Source organism: Pan paniscus, chromosome 16 (genome assembly GCF_029289425.2).
Source record: "Pan paniscus chromosome 16, NHGRI_mPanPan1-v2.0_pri, whole genome shotgun sequence".
Classification (NCBI taxonomy): Eukaryota; Metazoa; Chordata; class Mammalia; order Primates; family Hominidae; genus Pan; species Pan paniscus.
The window spans coordinates 30,967,520-30,980,638 of record NC_073265.2 but is presented as its reverse complement, the minus strand read 5'-3'; the positions used below and the strand labels follow the sequence as shown (position 1 = coordinate 30,980,638).

General features: G+C 39.2%; 1 protein-coding gene across 17 annotated transcripts in view; it reads right to left on the bottom strand.

Moving 5' to 3' along the window:
- Positions 1–13,119, bottom strand: part of MGA (MAX dimerization protein MGA) — a 162,882-nt gene that overhangs the window by 42,499 nt on the left and 107,264 nt on the right. For 16 of the 17 annotated variants that reach the window (XM_055098656.2, XM_008952000.5, XM_055098657.2 and 13 more), the window contains 4 exons: positions 12,315–12,541; positions 10,372–10,557; positions 5,162–5,234; positions 3,057–3,574 (listed from right to left, as the gene is read on the bottom strand). In XM_055098656.2, the coding sequence (XP_054954631.1) occupies positions 3,057–3,574; positions 5,162–5,234; positions 10,372–10,557; positions 12,315–12,541 (1,004 nt within the window). The remainder of the gene's footprint in view (positions 1–3,056; positions 3,575–5,161; positions 5,235–10,371; positions 10,558–12,314; positions 12,542–13,119) is intronic. The other variant, XM_063596564.1, reaches the window with a different exon arrangement.

Below are 13,119 nucleotides of genomic sequence, written 5' to 3'. Positions count from 1 at the left end.
TGAGTAATCAGGAGGTAGAAAAATGCTGTCATCTGATATTCTGAACTAATCTCATCTCCTTCATATTGTAGTTTGAAAATAGAGAATCGGAAACTCATCATTTCTGCATCCTAGTTATGTGAAAGTTATCATCAAATCTAAACAACTAGAATTATCCAATTGTTTTCCTTGTAAATAAGGCATTCTGGTTAAGCTATTAACCTCATCAGCAAAAATGAGTGTCCCACAGAATCTCTCTGGTAAGACCAGAGAGACATAATGAAGCTCTCACACAAGGGTCCTTTCAAGCATCCTTCATATTTGAAAAATATAAGTGAAATCTACTTTAAGTTATAAGACAATCATTGTTGCAATAACCTAAGCCACAATTACCTCACAGTTTTTCATTTTCAAAAAGCTTAGCTTTGAAAATACTATTTTCATCTCTTGGATAAAACATGGGTTCAAACTGAATGTTGGTACGAACTCATTCTTATTCTAGACATAATTAACTAAATAGTCAGAAGAAAGTGAACCAACAAATGAAGTAAAGATCCCCTCTGCTGCCTGAGTTTATCAGACTGCTCATCATGGGTACCAGCACAGTTGTTTTTTGTGGGGGTTGATTTCTTTTCTTTTTTTTTTAAAGAAAGAAAACAAAAACTTCCCAAGTCTCTACCCATGTTCTCTAGGTCATATTGCCAGGCAACTCTAGAGAAGATAACCTTTTCTATATTTCCTTTTCACCATTTAAAAATCGGGGTTTGGGGGAGATGGAGTGAGGTAGAATCTACTCTCTAACAGGGAACTGGTGAGAAGACTAGCTACAGCAAGCAACTCCATCTTCAGAGACACAAAACAAAATTACTCTTTGCTACTTTGGTTAAATTGTGATTATTCCCACAGAGATCAAGAATATCTCTGCCTTGAGTTTGGTACAAAGAATGTGATCATTCCCCCTGAAAGTAGACTTTACTGTAACTTTTCAGGCTATACAGAAATAGGTCAGATACCCCCTCCCGGATCCCTTGGGACCGCGCTGAAGCCTACTCTGCAGCTTCCCCAAAGTTTACAAAGTTTACAGTTGCCTGACTGCTTATGCAGACACATTCTATGGTGGCTTTGTGAGTCCTGGGCAGAAGAGAACAAAAAATTTCCATGCTTGTATTTTAGGGAGTCTGGTCTCACTAGAAATTGTATCAGGCAAACCTCTGTTTTCAAAGTGTCAATCAATAAATAAGGTAGAGAAAATACTGTTCTCCTCATCAAGAGTATAAGAAATATCAACAGAAGCATTTACATAGCATGCACAACAGTAAACTGCAATAATAAGTTTTTTAATTAAGTAGATCAATCATATTAATATTATTTTCTCTTTTGAGATGGAGTCTCACTCTGTCGCCCAGGCTGGAATGCAGTGGCGCGATCTCGGCTCACTGCAACCTCTGCCTCCCAGGTTCAGGCGATTCTCCTGCCTCAGCCTCCTAGCTGGGATTACAGGCACACGCCACCATGCCCGGCTAATTTTTGTATTTTTAGTAGAGATGGGGTTTCACCATGTTGGTCAGGCTGGCCTTGAACTCCTGACCTCATGATCTACCCGCCTTCACCTCCCAAAGTGCTGGTATTACAGGTGTGAGCCACCACGCCCAGCCTATATCAATCATATTATTAATGGAGAAGTCCTTAGTGACTTAGAAGCAGCCAATCTAATGAAAGTCAAGCTAACTTTGCAATAATATCAGACACTTCCACATATTTGCTACTCTAATATAAAAGTGCACTTTTTTTTTTTTTTTGAGACAATCTCCCTCTGTTGCCCAAGCTGGAATACAGTGGCACAATCTCAGCTCACTGCAACCTCCACCTCCCAGGTTCAAATGATTCTCCTGCCTCAGCCTCTCAAGAAGCTGGGATTACAGGCGCGCGCCACCACGCCGGGCTAACTTTTTTATTTTTAGTAGAAATGGGGTTTTGCCATGTCGGCCAGGCTAGTCTCAAACTCCTTGCCTTAGGTGATCCACCACCTCGGCCTCCCAAAGTGCTGGGATTACAGGCGTGAGCCACTGCGCTCAGCTAGAAAAACCTTTTTTGACTATGACACTAATTCAGAACGTCTCTTTTAAAATTTTCTATATGCCAGTATAATTTTACTAATACAACCTGTGTGAATTACTAAATATCAAGGATAAAGGTATTTGTCCTACAACAGTTACACTAACAAAACCCCTACGAATCAAATAAAGAAAAAATATAATTAAGTAAATATGGCTGAATTTTTACTCTTGTATTTAAATAACACCTTACTAAATTAAAATTTTCAGCCGTGCATGGTGGCTCACCCCTGTAATCCTAGCACTTTGGGAGGCCAAGGTGGGTGGATCACCTGAGCTCAGAAGTTCGAGACCAGCCTGGACAACATGGCGAAACCCCGTCTCTACTAAAAAAAAAAACAAAAACAAAAAAAACCGCACACAAACACAAAATTAGCCAGGTGTGGTGTCACATGCCTGTAATCCCAGCTACTTGGGAGGCTGAGGCACAAAGAATTGCTTGAACCCAGGAGGCAGAGGTTGCTGTGAGCCAAGATTGCAATAAATAAATAATAAATAAAAATTTTAAAAATTTTCCCCAAGTTTCTAAACATATATTGCCTATCTTTAAGTCAATTTCATCTTCCCCTTACACCTACCGTTCTAACCATGGTTTTGTTTTGAAACCTATCTGCTAATAATAAATTCCAAGAACTAGACTGAATCCCTGATTACCCTTGCTTTATTGTCAAAGTATCACTAGAGCCTGCAGGCAATAAAGTTTATGAAGAGCAACTTTCTGGGAAGATTAGAAAGAAAATTAAAACTAATACAAGGCTCTACGTTTCTGTTCATAAATGTGACAAAAATTCACTCTAGGTATGCATCTAAACTAGGCCTATTACAAAAAGAGATAATAATTTTGTCACCCAGTTCCCAGGAAATGTCAAGATAAAGGATATCAGGACCATAAAGGGCTCTGAAAAATCATGATACTACCTAGGTATACAAAGGTGCTACACCCAGATTAAAGATAATTCTCACCTGGATAAGCCCAGATGTACTTGAACTGGGTTTACGTTTATAGGCCACAAGCTTCCCTGCAGGAGAAAGCCCTGCATAAAAAGGCAGACCTTTGCCTCCATGTAATCTCTCCCTCACTGAATCCAGGGCAGCTGTCTGCACAGGAGAGATATCCTCCATTTTCCCAGGGGACAATGGACCATCAGGAGTCTCTGATCCAGATTTCTCAGCCATATCATCTTGGTCTTGACATGATGGCATAGAGATTTTCACACGAGAAGAATAAACAGGAGGGTTCTTCTCACCCCGGCTCTTTCGCTGAGAAGCCAACTCAATGATGAAGCTGCCCACCTTAAGTGATTGTGGCATGTTGCTATTGATGTGCTGGGATAAGATGCTCAAAATCTTGTTCCGATCTTCCTCCCAGTTGCAGTCTGAGATGATCTCAATCAGTTTGGTGGGACCACCAGGTGACCTCTGATGCATATAAGAAGTAGAAGAGGATTCCCCTTCATTGCAGGAAGACTTCCAGCTCTTTTCTGATGTAAAATAATAATAAAAAATAAAAAGTTGAAAGATTATTTCTGCATCACAGCATTTTGTATGAAACTCTGAAAAAAAACTGTCACATTCTCATGTTCTTTCACAGTAGTAACTTAAAATGTATCAACTTTCACAATTTGGGAGTTTTCCAGGAAGAAAAAGTTCCAGAGAATAAGACTACAATAGTCCTCATTATCCTGCTGACTGGGCTCTAACAGGTAGTTCCCTTAACACTACTCTAAATGCCACAATTATTACATTAGAGTTAGCTCGCAAACAAACCATGACCTACAACCAAGGTTAAGCTTCACTGGTATAGGTTACTATTTTGCTACACATACAGGCAAAGTGAAACTACTTGCTAGATGCTTTGAAACATGTACAGATTAGAGTCAATCCAAAAGAACAGCAAGAAAAATAGTATTGATTTTTTTTTTTTTTTTTTTTTGAGACAGAGTCTAGCTCTGTCGCCAGGCTGGAGTGCAGAGGCGTGATAGCTCACTGCAACCTCTGCCTCCCAGGTTCAAGTGTTTCTCCTGCCTCAGCCTCCCGAGTAGCTGAGATTATGGACGCGTGCCACCACGCCCAGTTAATTTTTGTATTTTTACTAGAGACGGGGTTTCACCATGTTGGCCAGGATGGTCTTGGATCTCTTGACCTCATGATCCACCCGCCTCGGCCTCCCAAAGTGCTGGGATTACAGGCGTGAGCCACTGCGCCCAGCTGTAGTATTCTGATTTTAAGTGCACTCTACCTCTAATTTCTACTGCAAATACCTCTGAATTACTTCTGTGCTTCTAGATATGATTGCTCCATTTCTACACTGTATGCAGATCACTCAACTCCCCAAAGTATTCTTTCCATGGCAACATGTTGACTAGACATGTATTTCACTAGACTCCTGGATTTCTTTAGCACAGCTTCCCAATGAGTGTACTGGTATGTCAAGGGCCCCCATAATCCTCAGGGTGCTCACGCTCTCAGGCAGGTTCCCTCCACCCTAGTAGCCTCCTCCACTTACCGCAATGTGCTATAGAAACATTGTAATTATTTGTATGTACCATGACGTTTTTTAAGAAGTTAGGAAGCCCTGCTGCTTAAGTGTCAGAAGTCTCGGGAAGCATAACCAAAAACAAATTGGTAACCACCTGACCACTACCTGTCATCAAAGTAATTCTGACAGTAGCCTCTGCCAGCTAAATCACAGTAATATTCCTTCCTTTCTCCTTCTAGATTTCCCCAGAGGTGGCAGTGATGGAGGACCAAAGGCTAATGATGCCAATATTACTGGGGTTTGGAAAGAGGTTAAAAAAAAAAACTCACTGACCTCATCCTAAATGTCTCTTGCAACAACATGCTTTATCAACATGAATGAATTTTCTTTTATTTTTGAGAGCAGGAGTGTTAACAGACCAAATAATGGGGAAAAAAAACTTTTACTTATTGTCCCTGTTTTTGGCATAAGTTTGAAACAGGGTAGGCAGACATATTCTGAATTGATGGTTTGGGTTTTCTCCCATTATTACTATAATCTAGACCTAAATAATTTTTATCAAATGTTAAGATCTAGTTTTCATTCTGACCTTGTAATTTATCAGAATCATCCTCCAAGTCACAGGTGAGTTGTTTTAAGGGCTGCTGTTCAGAATCAGGTTCCTGAAGGAGACAGTAACACAGAAATACTTTAACTTAACATATATTCAATACCCACAGAAACTTGGACACAAGCATTAAATCTCTCACAGAAGTTTAAATCATTAGAATGATTGAAATGTCAACAGCTTCAATCCACATGCACATCTACGTTACTATCATATAAAACCCTGGGTAAAAACACATAGTTTTGCTACCTAATGTCCTTGATAGTGACTGAGTCATCAAGAAAAAAATTCACATTGTACTTTAAAGACGGAAACATATTTACTGTTAAATGAAACAAACTACAGTTATTCAGAAAATTCACCAGTTGAGGCCAGTCTCGGTGGCTCATGCCTGCAATCCCAGCATTCTGAGAGGCTGAGGTGGGAAGATCACTTGAGCCCAGGAGTTCAAACCAGCCTGGCCAACAAGGCAAAACCCCATCTATACCAAAAATACAAAAGCTTAGCCACAAATGGTGGCACACACCTATAGTCCCAGTTGGTTGGGAGGCTGAGACAGAAGGATCGCTTGAGCTGAAGGTTGCAGTGAGCCGAGACCGTGCCACTGCACTTCAGCCTGGGTGACAGAGTGAGGCCCTAACTCGAAAAAAAAAAAAAAAAGAAACAAAATTTGCCAATGTGGAAAGATGCACACCCTAATAATTACAGACAAATTAATAAAACTAGAATTTTTAAAATTACTCCAGGATCAGAAAGAATAATACTTTTTAATTTATCAAATCCTCTATTAACAGGCATTCTGCCTCCAATTTCTCATCAGTAAGGGCAATAGTGCACTGAACAGCTATATATATGCGTATGTTTGAGTAAACATACATACATGCACATATCTTTGTGCCCTCATGCTATGTACACTTACAATTTAGGGTCAAAAAGATATGCACATTTAAATTTTTTTGTTTTTGTCATTAACAAATTGCTGTTTAAAAGAAAACTGCTGATTTATACCTTTAGTGGTTTTCCGGGGAGTCACCACTGATGTTGAGGTGGCAGTACAAGCGAAGGTGGAGCCCCCAGCCATCAGCTGAACCATGGAAAGGGAAGAGGTGTAGCCTAACTACAAGGGTAACTGGAATCAGAACTTATTATTTAAATTATCTGTGAATGTGTGCCTCAGTTTCTCATATAATCCTCCATGGGTTGGACAGACTGCCACCTAGACTCTTTTATCATTCCACTTTCACTAATCAGAAGAGACTGCCCTCTTTCCTTAGTTCCAGTTTTTTTTTTAAGTGAAAGCAAGTTAAGAAAGTAGAGGAACAGGCTGGATGTTGTGGCTCACGCCTGTAATCCAGCACTTTGGGAGGCCGAGGTGGGTGGATCACCTGAGGTCAGAAGTTCAAGATCAGCCTGGCCAACATGGTAAAACCCCGTCTCAACTAAAGCATAGAAATTAGCCGGGCATGGTGGCACCTGCCCGTAATGCCAGCTACTCGGGAGGCTGAGATGGGAGAATCACTTGAACCCCAGAGACGGTGGTTGTAGTGAACCAAGATAGCGCCACTGCACTCCAGCCTGGGTGGCTGAGCGAGACTCCGTCTTTAAAAAAAGAAAAAAAGAAAAGTAGAGGAATAAAAACATGGCTACTCCATAGACAGAGCAGCCCTTAGTTCCAGTTTTTAAAATCCTAGGAAAGGAGTCTGAATGGTTCATCTTGGATCAGACACCAGCCTTTGACCCAGAACACTATTGCCAAGGAGGCAAGAGCTGTAGGATAATGGCAGTTTCCATTTAATCTACGTAGTTAATGTATTAATAGCAGATTTTGTTCTGAGCAGATAATAATGAAAGCTAGTGTTTACAGGGTACTTATAATGTACCAGGCACATGCTGACCTAAGCATTTTACATATATGTAGAATGTCTCCCTAGACAGGCCACAGAGGATAAACAGCACATTTAAATGAAGGACTAAAATACCTCCCACCTCACAATAAGTAAGTGTTCACTTGGTTATCTAAAAATTTATCAGTTCTTGCATTAGCAGAGGATATAACCATCTAGAGAGCATTATAGTGGCTCAAGTAAATGACAGATTGAGTGTTTCAGGTGTCACAAGATATAATAAGGATAACAGGCCGGGCACAGTGGCTCACATGGGTAATCCCAGCACTTTGGGAGGCTGAGGCGGGCGGATCACGAGGTCAGGAGATTGAGACCACCCTGGCTAACATGGTGAAACCCCGTGTCTACTAAAAAATACAAAAAATTAGCCGGGCGTGGTGGCGGGCGCCTGTAGTCCCAGCTACTCGGGAGGCTGAGGCAGGAGAATGGCGTGAACTGGAAAGCGAAGCTTGCAGTGAGCCGAGGTTGCGCCACTGCACTCCAGCCTGGGGGACAGAGCGAGAATTCGTCTCCAAAAAAAAAAAAAAAAAGATAACAAAATGGATTTTAGGGGCTTTTTCTTTAAAATAAATAAATAAAGACACCTTTGGTGTCAAGTATACTTAGTCTTAAATCCTGGCTTCACTGCTTGCTAGCAATATAGCTTAGGACTTATTGCCTCATGTGTGCAATGGGGATAATACCACCAACCTCATATGGTTAAATAAGGTAGTACATGTAATTGCACAGCACACTGGCACACTACCTGACACATGGTAAACAGCAGCAGGATCAAATGGGAGAATGTATAATTGCCCAGTGGCAGTAAGACAAGAAACCCTTATTCGTGTTTTTACTTCTCAAATATCCTGCTTCCCCACATGTTTAAGAGATGCCTAATCCCATTTCTTAAAATTGAGAAAATGATCTTATTAACCAAGTTTCAGTAAGTACTGGAATCAAATGGCATAGTGTATAATTAGGATTATATGCTATGAATAACTTTACTTTGAAAAACTAATTTCTTGTGTCTTTATTCATAAAAGTTTGTCCTTCTTAAAAATTCATTCATGGGTATTTTAAACAAACTGAAGACTAGGGAGTCCCTAAAAGTCCCTAAAAGCCAGACCTACCTCCTGAAAGCTGGGAAAACAGAAGTTTTTTTTATCCAAAATGATGTAACAAAGTAAAAGTAGTATATTAACTACTTTAAAAACTTGATGCTTTTTCTGTCTTTCCTTCTACCTCACTGAGTTTATTTCAAAGAGTTTTTATTAAAATGTTTAAAATAATTATGAGAAATTATTTTAAAATATACTAAAAAGGCAATTAAAATTTTCTCTGCATAGATACATAGATGTTTATGCTACTAGCTTAACTATATAATTTTTTAATATAGGTAACAAAGTTTTTATTTATCATGAGATCTGAAATTACAACTTATAATTAAAGTGGTCATTAATAATGCTAATGTTAATGATTTTAAATACTGTTTATAGGTTCTAAATGATATATAATTTACATTTTTAAATTACTGTCATCCTTATTCTGTTTTAAAATACAGGAGCTTTTAAGAAGAATTGGCATTAATGCTGCCCTTAAGAATGTTTTTCATCCTTAATTTTCCAAGGAATGAAAAATGCAGGATAGAAAATTGGTTGGATGTCCTTTGTTTTTTGCTCTTCACTTAAAGATAACATCATTCTCTTTATCTCTGCAAAATAATCACAAATACATGACTTATAACATAGTTTCTTCTTTTCACAGCCTCAGCATTTACTTACAGATTCTGGAAGTACACTTAATGCTCGAATTGCTGCAACTATTGGCTTCTTAGAACGCTAAACCAGGAGGGATTTACTTTGAATATTATCAGTTGCAGCAAAGACTTACCACACAAGATTATGCAAAGCATATAATGGACTAAAAGAGGAAATGTTTTAGAATGGGAAGACATATTTTGTCTTTATTGTGTGCACGTATGTCTTTATTATACTGAAAAAAGCTGTCATTCAAACCTGATTTGAGATAGAAGGGCATTTTTCCTTTCCTCTTGATAATTCATAGAAATTGAACCAGTTTTCTTGTGTTTGCTTGAACGACTGTGTAAATTATACAGGATTTTGTTGGTACAGGGTGCATATTTGAAAACTATTCCCTATTATTGAGTTAACTTTCTTGATAACCACTGCTTAATTACATTTTTTTTTTCTTTTGAGACAAAGTTTTGCTCTTGTTGCCCAGGCTGGAGTGCAATGGTGTGGTCTCAGCTCAGTGCAACCTTGGCCTCCTGGGTTCAAGGGATTCTCCTGCCTCAGCCTCCCGAATAGCTGGGTTTACAGGGGCCCACGACCACACCCGGCTAATTTTTTGTGTTTTTACTATGGATGGGGTTTCACCTTGTTGGCCAGGCTAGTCTCGATCAGCCCACCTCGGCCTCCCAAAGTGCTGGATGCAAATGTGGCTGGGTGCAGTGGCTCACGCCTGTAATCCCAGCACTTTGGGAGGCCAAGGCGGGTGGATCATCAGAGGTCAGGAGTTCGAGACTAGCCTGGACAACATAGTGGAACCCCATCTCTGCTAAAAATACAAAAAATTAGCCGGACGTGGTGGTAGGCACCTGTAATCTCAGTTACCCAGGAGGCTGAGGCAGGAGAATTGCTTGTACCCAAGAGGCAGAGGTTGCACTGAGCCAAGACCACACCATTGCACTCCAGCCTGGGCAACAAGAGCAAAACTTTCTCTCTAAATAAATAAATAAATAAAAGATTATTATAACAAAAAAGAAAAGAAAAAGAAAGAATAATATACATATTTTTTTGAAACAGAGTCTCACTCTGTCACCCAGGCTGGAGTAAAGTGGCATGATAGCAGCTCACTGCAACCTCCAACCTCCACCTCCCAAGTTCAAGTAATTCTCATTCCTCAGCGCCCCAGGTAGTTGGGATTACAGGCATGTGGCACCAGGCCCAGCTAATTTTTTTTTTTGTATTTTTAGTAAAGATAGGGTTTCACCATGTTGGCCAGGCTAGCCTCAAACTCCTGGGCTCAACTGATCCGCCTGCCTCAGCGTCCCAAAGTGCTGGGATTAGAGACATGAGCCACGGCACCCAACCAAGAAAGAATAATACTTGTAATAACCATAAAGGACATATCATACAATAGGTACACAGAGAAATAAACTGTTATACATGTCATGTATGACTTCTCTGCCCTGTAGGATAATTATTATTCTGATAGTAATACAAATCTTAATACCAAAAACAGGGAATTAGAAGTTAAAAAGAAATTATGCAACAAGAAACTCACCTTTGCATTATTATGGTTCTCAGGGCTAGAATGACATGAACTTTGCTGCTGAAATGATGGAGATGGGGAGGAGGAGGAAGATGGTTGTCTCTGGTCCTCTTTTTTTCGCTCATATACTCGAACTCGAGCACAAGTCATCATACTTTCAAAGTACAAGTAGACTGGATCTTTGTCCTCTTCCCGAATCTGTAAATTTCATACAACAAAATATTCCATACAGTGGGAAAAACTCCGCTAGACTCCAAAACAAAACGAATGTTTAATCTTTTTTTGTATTACAACAGTCGAAATTTTTTAATGCAAACTTTCAAATCAAACAGCACAAGTACAGTTCATGTGTGCCAAATCTTAGGGCAGTCAGAAAGGATCCAGTTCTCTATCAGGAAATTTCAGATCATACCAGAGCAGTGCATTTCAAATTATCTATGGTGAATGATACATTGTTAATTACCAGTCCATCATAGACTGATACTTTAGTAAATACAATAAATTACTAGAAAAACTAAAAACATATAAAATGCAAGGTTTTTAAATATTAGATTCAGCTAATCAACTTGCTGTAGAAATTTCTAAATATTTACTCTTATTTTCTATCCAGCTGACCCCTGAATAACACAGGTTTGAACTGTGTGGGTCCACTCACTTATGGATTTTCTTCCACCTCTGTCACCAAGACAGTAAAATCAACTCTTCCTGTTCCTCCTCAGACTACTCCATGTGAAGATAGTATGAAGACCTTTATGATGATCCACTAATGAATAGTAACAACATTTTCTTTCCCTTATTATTTTCTTAGTAACATGTTCTTTTCTATAGCTCATTTTATTGTAAGAATACAGTATATACTACATATAACAAAAATGTGTTGACTGTTTATGTTATTGGTAAGGCTTCTAGTCAACAGTACACTATTAAGAGTTCAGTTTTGGGGGAGTTGAAAATTATATGCAGAATTTGGACTGCGTGGAGATCAGCGGCCCTAACCCTTGCCTTTTTCAGGTTTTGTTGTTGTTGTTTTTGAGATGGAGTCTTGCTCTGTCATCCAGGCTGGAATGCAGTGGAGCAATCTCGGCTCACCACAACCTCCGCCTCCCAGGTTCAAGTGATTCTCCTGCCTCAGCCTCCCGAGTAGCTGGGATTATAGGCACGAGCCACCACGCCCAGCTAATTTTTCTTATTTTTAGTAGAGGCGGGGTTTCACCATGTTGGCCAGGCTGGTGTCGAACTCCTGACCTCAGATCATCCACCCGCCTCAGCCTCCCAAAGTGCTGGGATTACAAGCGTGAGCCACCGCGCCCGGCCTACCCTTGCTTATTTCATCACAGACCAGAAACAGCTTTATACTATAATAGCTCTGCTACAGAGAACATATTCAGTAGCATCGTAGTATAGGATTTTTCTTCAATCTAATGGACTAGGAGGACACATGGATTTGATAATAAGACTTGCTTAAGCCATTAACACAATGAATAACTTCCTACTTTTACCTACCAGTCTTCAGTCATATTATATCAACTGTTACTTTAAATCTTAAACTTTACTGATATTATTATGCATTTTAAAATTTGCTTTTAAAAGCTTTTAAAAGCTTTTCCCTAATGTTTTTCTACTAATAATATATACTGCTTATATTGATTACTAATATTCTACAATACAGGAGTAGTATCTTTAAAAAACTTTTTCCAGGCCATGTAAAAAAGCCTATGTTTCTATGATCTTCTTGAAGATGGTTATTTTTTAAAATTACTACTACTCATTTCTACTTTTAAGACATTTTTAAAGTGCCAGCACTAAACTGATTAAACCAGAAAGGAAGATATCTTATAAACATATTACTGAAAGCAAAATGATTCACAAAATATCAACCAAAAATCTGCTTGAAACACACCATCTTTACACATGACTTTGGTAACTTGTAATAAAAGATTAAATTCCAGACTTACCACAGGATTGGGTTTGGGAGTATATGACCGTGCAGATTTAATTCCAGTGAGCAGTTTGCCCTTCACAGTAGGAGATAAAACTTCTGGCTGAGGCAATAACAATGGTTTCATAGGCTCAATGACAGAAGGCGTGGGGATATAAACTGGTTCTGGATCTACTTCACCTTCTACTTTTACCCATAATGGGTAATGTCGAACAGGCTGTTCAGGCTCTGTCTCACATATAGCTTAACAAAAAAGAAGGGTAAGGTTTTAGGTACTTTTGGCAACAAAAGATCAATACTGAGGCACTGCCAAAACAAAATACGCTCCCTCACAAAAGGCAGTAACTCGTTAAAATAATCAAATAGACGACCCCCTCCCCAAAGGGCATTTAGTGGTATTTATATACTTTAATTTATTCATCTTTAAATATTTATTGAACACCAGCTATCAACCAGATACTGTTTTAGGCATTAGAATGAACACAGCTATGAATAAAACAAAGTTCTTGCCCTCAGAGTTTAAAATCCAGTAGGGGAAGACAAACCCATAAATATATAATATCAAGTAATGGTAAGCCATGTAGAAAAACACAGCAAGGTAATTAAGGAATGAAGAATTAAAACAGAGATGCCATTATATTTAGGGTCAGAGAAGATCTTACTGAAAAAATATATATATATTTTTTTTTGAGACAGAGTCTTGTTCTGTCACCTAGGGTGGAGTGCAGTGGCGCAATCTTGGCTCATGGCAACCTCTGCCTCCCATGTTCAGGAGATTCTCATGCCTCAGCCACCTGAGTAGCTGGGATTACAGGTATATG